Source organism: Tripterygium wilfordii, chromosome 17, assembly GCF_013401445.1.
Source record: "Tripterygium wilfordii isolate XIE 37 chromosome 17, ASM1340144v1, whole genome shotgun sequence".
In the NCBI taxonomy this organism is placed as follows: domain Eukaryota; kingdom Viridiplantae; phylum Streptophyta; class Magnoliopsida; order Celastrales; family Celastraceae; genus Tripterygium; species Tripterygium wilfordii.
In genome coordinates this window covers 10,221,256-10,229,480 of record NC_052248.1, presented here as the reverse complement: position 1 = coordinate 10,229,480, position 8,225 = coordinate 10,221,256, and the positions used below count along the sequence as shown (strand labels likewise).

The following is an 8,225-nucleotide window of genomic DNA, read 5'->3' as shown; positions in this document are numbered from 1 at the left end:
CTGTGCACTCCCTTCAAAATCAATCGTGTTACACTATTTCATTTTTGCAGCTAATGGGTATGCAGTTAATTAGATTTATCTATCAATTTGATTGCCTCATGGTTGAAAAATGAGTACAAGATGGCGAATTTGTGAACTTCATGGCATATCAAGATTGGAAATGATAAAACCCACTGCTTCCTTTTAAGTTATTCTCTTTTTCATTAACATTGTCCATATTCAATTATGCTTCATTCATAGCTCAAGACATTGACAAAGGTAAGTCCAGAAAAGCCACCAAAAGAAAAACCATGAAGAGAAAAAACTATTCTATGTTAACTAATTTTCACTAGGAGACTGAATACCTCCTGTTTCTGGATGGAGTGCACTTAGCTTCATCAAAGTTTGCTGATCCAAGGCTCTCCGGAGAATCTGAGCCGCTGTTTTCACCATGTCCACCTTTGCTTGACCAAAGCTTGGTGAGGATCTTCTTCTTGGACTTAAGCAACCCTTTCATCTTACCAATGGCAGCTCTGTCTACTCCATTTTTACTTTCTCCATTTCTCTCCATTGTTGCCACTCCATTGCTCAACCGCAGTGAAGCTAGCTCCCTCTTTAGGGCTCTGAGCTCCTCAGCTGTTGCAGCTGGGTCCAACTCTTCTTCTTGGTTAGTTGTTGCTGACCTTGAGCTCCCACGAGAATCGCAGTTTAGATCCCTGATGCTTCTATGTGGATCTGGAGTGCTGCAACCAGATGAAGCAGCTACCCTGACCTGCTCATTGAAGAGTACTTGCACTAGTACTCGCAAAGGGAGCCGTTCATTTTGCACCACATGCATGCATGCATCAACAGATAGCTTCTTGCAGTCCATCAGCTTGCAGATCCTTTTTCTTTCGCTCTTACTGATTCCTGGGTGTTCCTGCATCGAGTCACAATTACGATTAAGCAACAGCTTATAGAAGTTTCCTATGTTGAAATCTCCCACTATAGTGAATCCAATTGTCCCGGGAATACATTAGCAGTATCTGAGTACACTAGTGCAAGTTTATTGAAAAAAACTGTACCAGGCAAAAATGCAAACAACATTTTCCCTTTTAAGTCGAATTACACAATGAACCGAATAGATGGCATGTGTTTAGATATTAATACCTTTAGATATATGTCAATAGCACGATAAAGCCCATCATGAACAGGCCGGGGTATTCCAGACACCATATCGGCAAGCTCAATAAACTTTGACAGCGGTAAATTGTGATCCTTTGCAATTTCAGCAAGGTATGCATCTGTCATTTTTGCCACCATTAGCTTTGAAGCATCTGATAAAATGCCCGGTCTTCTTATCTCCAGAACCTCTTGGGCCACTTCTGGCGACGCAGTATCAATAATCTGATCCTGCATCAGAAATTCTTGTACAATAGTCTTTATAGTGTCAACATCATACACAGTTTCCCCTTTTTCCCCTTCTGCTGATAGTATCAAAAGATCATTTATGGATGCACCCTCTAGTTGCTGTCCTATTCTCTGTATTAGCTGTGCCTTAACCATATCTACTGCGTCCACGCATAAAGCTGCTTTCATTAACTTGAGCAAAAATCTAGTAGATACAGAGTCTTTATCTGCAGGCAACAGCCACACAATGGTATCTACAACTGGTCGAGACTTGAGCATCTCCCCACTCTTGATCATTCCCTTGTTTAAACCAGGCAACCTCATGTAGGCATAAGTTTTCAAGGCTTCTCCAATGACGTCACTGGGAACTACTGCACTGGTCTTAATGTTCATGATTACACGCCTATACAAATCAATTTCGAGCTCACATAAATCTTCAGCCCACCAGTCCATGGGAACTGATCGGTGTCTGAGATCATTCAGATTTGGATCATCCCCATTTTCCTCCTGGAGCTTCTTTCTGTTATATGTATAAGACCAGTCAACTCTGGAAACATCAACACAGGTCTTGGTAGCTATAGCGTCTATGCAGCGGCTAACCACCTTCAAGTCCTCAGATAGTGGCAATAGAGACTTTGTGGTCTGAACAACAATGATTGAGTCCTTCCAGCTGCGGAAAATGCAAGAGGTGAGGAAGACTTCAATTTTGTGAATAAGGTTGCCTTTCTCTACACTTTCATGCATTCCAAGGTATTCAGCCGTGCAACGAGCCGCGACGACGTTATAAGCATTGAGGGTGACAGTAATACCATAGCAAAATTTGACACATATCTCAAAGGAAGCAGGCCCACCAGGGATGTTAGATATGTCGACTTCATCACTGTTGTCACCATTACCGGATGCAACTAACTTCTGCAACAGAGTACTTTTTGACAGAAGAGGAAACTGCATAACATATATTTTCAATTTTAGTTTCACTAAATGGTAATACAAAGCTCCAAAGCCTGTTTGCATGCATGTTATGGATACAAATTGAGCTGCCTATTGCCAATCATTTGTGATCAAATTACTGTATTGGAACTCCGCTGACTAATCTATTCGAAATGATATCCAAAATCGTGCCCTAGGTACATTTACTGTTTAGAGATTATGATTAACTTGTCCAATTATAAGCAAAAATTCTATTGTCCCAAAGCCAGGAAGCCAAACTGCATAGTCTTAGACTTTAGGCTTATAATTGTTCCTGAAGGTAAAGAGAATTTCATAACATGCCGTGCTAGCTCAGATCATAATCACCATATATCTGAACTTAACAAAGGATCAGTTAAATTTGAAGGAGAATATATGAGCAATATAATTTTATAACAAAAGATCAGTTGAATTTGATAGAAAACAGGCAAAGGCAAAGGAACCAGAGTCTTATTGCAAGCAGCCTACTATACACTACATGACGAGTACACAGTTTAGCAGTCAAGTGCCACAGCAAGAAATACAGAATTTTGAACTTAAGTAAAATCTTTAAAAAATGGCAACAAGGAAGAAAGATTGCCATACCTTGTGCAGATAAAATTTTACTTCCCCAACATTGATAATAATATCAGTTGCCAACTCACTAGCTGCATACCTGCATTTAGCATTTTGTTTTGTAAAGCAATAACTCTCGAAATCTCAGACTTAAAAAAAATTTCAGACGACAGCTCAATGATAGGGGATATTAACAATATCCATCTACGATCACCTCATGGCTCTGACCCTCATTAGCATTTTCCTTATCAGATTATTTCTATCAACTTTCCACAGTGACAGACTTTTTAAGGGCCAGTCTCAACTATAGTATAACTCAGCACAAAAAGTAAGATTCTGATAGACAAGTAAGTTGGTACTTGGTGCGATTTTGTTCAAAATAACATCAGCATGTACTTACTTGATTCTTGGTTGCAGGTAACCATTAGATTTCACTAACCCTGAGTATGCTATCAAAGGAGACTAACAAGAATATGAGATTCATCAAGAATCCAAGCATCCCCCATTCAAATAAAACAATGTTCACAAAATGTTACATGAGTTTTCCAAAGTTTTTGTTCAATATTGCAGGTAACTTATTGACTCACTTGTAATTTTCATAAAACGGGATATCCCATATTCATGTACTCGAAGACTATCTTGTGGATGCTGTTCCTGTAACGTCGATAGTTTGTATAATGTTAATGTATGCCCCCACTGCATAGTAAAAGTTCACATACTACTATTTTTAGATGACATGAAATTCTGCTACTTCAATTGAACAATTTATTCTAGTCAACAAAGTAAATGATGTCCAGTGAAACGTATGACTTAGAATCAGATAATATGTTGACATGGATCTTATCATTCCTATCTTAGGATCACATCTGCCAATTACCAGGTTGATTCATCCAATATGTGGAAGTCTATGGTTGCCAGGTGTAAAAACTCTGCAAACAAGTTCCCTCCCTCAATCCTTCTTAAGGACGTTATAATTAGACTACAATATTCCAAATCCAGGCAAAAGGCCGTGGCAGCTTTAGAAGTATAAAAAGAGATCAGAAGAACCAGATTTCAATGGTGTTAGGAACAATGTAAAATACAAAAACCATATGCTGTAATATGGGATTGTATGTATTTAATTAAATTAGCTCTTATTTTTATTTAGTAAATTTATTTTATGAAGCAATGAATTACTATATGCTATAAGAATACAGGGGTACAACCTAAAAGTCATAGGTTTAATTCTTGGAAACAATCTCCCAATATATTACGTGGGGTAAGGTCTGCGTACATCCTGCATGTCCTCCCCCCACCCAACAACTATGGGAGCGTTGTACACGGGATTTGTTTGCCTTTTTTTATCAGAATACAGGGACAAAGAAAATGTGGCATATTTGAAACCCAAACAAGTTTCATATTTCCTTCTACAACCAAAGTGTGAGACCAAGAAAACAGAACACTTTCTTTAGCATGTAAGTGCTGGACTATTGCCGAAAAGGCTACCAAAATGAAACAAAAGAAATCAGAACAAATCTAGAAGCAATCAGCATGATTTTCTAAGTCAATGGAGAGAAAGGCTTTAATAGAACTTAAAACTATGCCAACATCACGTTTCAGAGAATCATACATCCACGCAATTAAGCAGTAACTGCAATGAACATACACCTTCCAACAAAATGAGGGAGAGACTCATCGTGCTCCCAAGGGAAAAGCCTAATAACTATAAACTGAAGTGACAAAGCTACAACAACAAAACTAGCATAGTCTTTGCAAAGGACAAAAATTCAATGAAAAAATGAAAGCAAAGGGCTAATCTGACAATGAAATAGAGAAAAAGGCATCAAAATTTCTTACCTAACATTGTTCCCATCGGTCTGAAAAGAATCAGGCTTAGATCCAAGTTTCATATACTTCATCTTTGCAACCAAAAGATCTATCCGTCTAAAATGTCTATAGAGCCTTCCACGCTACTCAACTGATTGCTTTTACATCAAATACTGTACCTTACAACCACGAATCCCCATCACTTGAATATTTACCCAGCTCAAGGAAAATTTCCCACAAATGGAAAGGGATGCCCCAGGTGTGGGGACCAAACTATTGGAGGTGACAAAATCTCTGGGCTTTGAGGACAGTAAAGAAGGATCTCAAATAGGTGGGGAAGTATGTATGCTACTATAAGGTATGACCGAATCTTGACAGAAATCAAGGAGTGTGAGTAAGAGAAATAAAAGAGATAACTGGTGAAGATGGGATGGTGGGGATTTTTGTAATATTTTTAACAATAGGCTCTCTTGAATGGGAAGAGAACCACAGAAGTGGCTGTTGCCTTGGACGGCAGCAAAGCCCACGGAGTCCGGGCACAAGAAGTCAGCCCGGGAGACATAGCCAACAAGGTTTCTACACTAAACAATTCCCAAATTACAGACACCTCACATCACAAATCTGACTCCACCCACTATGCTTTATTTTTTTCCCAATCTGATTACTCTGTTTCTTTGTTCTTGCTTTCCCTACTACTAGAGATTATTATAAAGATTTCTTTCAAGTTCCAAACTTATAAAACACATACACAAATCAGGTTTTTTACCGTTGAAGTTTGAAAACCTGCAAAAGAAAAACAGCATCTATGTGTCAGCTGAAGAAACCACCAAAACTGTAGACATAAAGCATCCAATCTTCAATATTTTTTAGCAAAAGCACGGGAATCAATGAGAAAAATCACAAAATGAAAGACAGTTATTGTAATGAAGACTCAAACTTCAACTACCAACAATAAATCACAACATCATCAAACTGAAATCTTTGGAATCTACCAGAACATCTCACAGAAATATAGCACAAAAGCGAATCCAAAGATCATGTTAAGCTGTTAAATCTTCTTAGTGTATTAGACCCTAAAGTCACACATGAATAATTATGCATGTTATCAACTTGCAAACAAAAAGACAAGCCCCAAAAGCCACTCTCCGTGTAAACCCCAACAAAACCCAAGTATCAAAATCTTCAAATCTAGGAACAGTAGTTCCTATTTATTTGCACCTAATGAGTATTCAACAAAATAGAAGGAACCCCACTTCAAGTATAAGCGAAATCACACCGAAGAACTAAGAAACAAACAGATACTGATCCCCAAAAAGCAGGGCAGAACTCACCAATGTATCTACATTGTCATGTTAAAAGAACATTAGAACATGTTTTTGCTTAAGAGGCAATGCGAGAAAACAAAATTTCACAGAACCCACCGAAACCAAAAGCTAAAGAAACAATTTCAGAAGTACCCATCAGCGAATGAGCTGTCTCTTGTTCTGGGTTACAGAATCGGCAAAAAAAAAAAAAACCCTTCAGGATTTTACACAAAAATCCAAGCTGTTGCGAGATGTTTCATCGGTGATGTGTGTACCAAGACTACCTCAAATACTTTGTGCATCTAAGCACACAAAAAAATAAAATTACTTTCACTTTCCTTGTTTGTTTCCAATTTAATTCTGTGACAGAAAGTAGGAAGAGTTTATTCAATTTTGGGACATTAAGAGAACCTCATGACTCACTCTACCTTGCTGGCTTGCTCAGTCATGCACGCCAAAATCTGACACACCCACCCACCAAGCTTTCTTGTTGCCACTTCTCTTTATTAAATGAATTCAATCCCCCAAACCTTACTTTACTTGCTTCCCCGATTTAACCCATTAAAACACTCATCTCCCATTTCAGAACTCTAACATCTTCAGTCCCCAGAATTGCAAAAATGAAATAATTTCTATTTATTGTTTTGTGGGTTTGACATGCTTTTTGCTCATTCACCCATATCATTGAATTCTAAGTTTGTTTAAAACATTTCCACACATGGTGCTGACTGTACCACCATAAATACTGCCTCCTAGATATACATACATACATACATACCTATACATCAGGAATTCTCCTATGTGGACCAAAAGTGTGGACCAAGTTTGTGGACCAAAATCCAATGGTTGTAATCAATCACAACATAAGTGGGGGCCACACATTTATTATGGGACCCACCACATCTATGGTTGAAAAACAAGTCCACAAACTTGGTCCACACCTCTGGTCCACATAGGAGAATTCCTATACATATATATATTATATATATATATATATATTTATGTCTCCATATATTAATCTAGAACTTAAAAGATGATTCCTTAAGAAACACTTGATTCCCTGCTCCTTTGATAGCCAAATGTTCAAACTTTGACCTCCCATAACTTTTTTTTATAGGACAGAAATGGCCTAAAAGTCATTGTGAGAGCATTTTTTGGTTCTCTCTAAAGAAGCATCAATGTACAGTCAAAGACTCAAAGGCATATTATCACTTGAATTTATTTCAGTTGGGGAAGCATGTGTGTGGACGTATATTGCATAGCTTCGATCTGCCATTGTTGGGGATCTCAAAAGCATAAAACTCTCTCGATCAGCTTTAGCTTTATTTTAATTTTGTGGTCACATCACATGCTGGTCATGGAAAATAGATCTCTCATAGTGTCAAACTTTGACCCAAAGTACTAGTTTCTTTCTGCCTATAATTTTCCTCTTCTAGCTTGTAAGCTATCATATTCCCATGCTTCCCACCTTAGACAAAGCACTTTGCCTCCCTCTCTTTTGTTTTTACACTTCTATGAAAAACAATTTCCTACGTAAGTATCGGGGTATCTATTTAAGTATTATTGTTATATATAACTTGTCTGGAAATCCCTATTTCTGAGGAAAATCAACTCAGTAGTCAGTAGACAATATAATCGACCACCACTTGCCCCTATAATTGGAGTATGGCCTGTCAAATTTCAATGTAAGATATGGATTGTACTATTACTTAATACAGAAAGATAGAAAAACAGTGTCGTGCACATGCCCACAAATGCTAGCTATTATACTTAAATAGATTATCACTTCACTTGCTCCGTTAAATCAAAAAAAGATACCCTAATAATCATCACACTCATCAGTCTCAATGTGTTGGCTCGGATTGCATGCATGTGTGTGTATGTCTAATACAAGATTGTGTCTAATCTATTACAATGCATTTTATAATGAATGAATCTGTGGTTGGACTTGGACCACCTCTCATGCATAGCATATTAGCATCTTACCCCATGTTTTCCCGTTTGATTATATCAAAGAGATATACTAATTAGATCCACACACATTTTTAATCTTAAAACCGTTAAAGAGATATATAAGGCATGCATGAGATAGTATAAATTAGTTATACATTAATGATGATATACGGTGTTTAGACTATTTTTAAGGAACCAGGGATAATATAATATTATCCATTATGAGATCTTATACATTGAAATGTGAAATGAAAATGTTGTAAATCCACC

The 8,225-nt window shown here is 37.5% G+C and overlaps 1 protein-coding gene across 1 annotated transcript; it reads right to left on the bottom strand.

Annotated features, from left to right (window-relative positions):
* Positions 1-168: 168 nt before the first annotated feature.
* On the bottom strand, positions 169-6,536 carry LOC119982280 (BTB/POZ domain-containing protein NPY2-like). The gene is made up of 5 exons (XM_038825581.1): positions 6,431-6,536; positions 4,729-5,481; positions 2,923-2,992; positions 1,129-2,313; positions 169-898 (listed from the first exon to the last, which is right to left on the bottom strand). The coding sequence occupies exons 2-5, from the start codon at positions 4,788-4,790 to the stop codon at positions 329-331; spliced, it is 1,887 nt and encodes a 628-aa protein (XP_038681509.1). The 5' UTR covers positions 4,791-5,481; positions 6,431-6,536; the 3' UTR covers positions 169-328.
* Between the last annotated feature and the right edge of the window lie 1,689 nt (positions 6,537-8,225).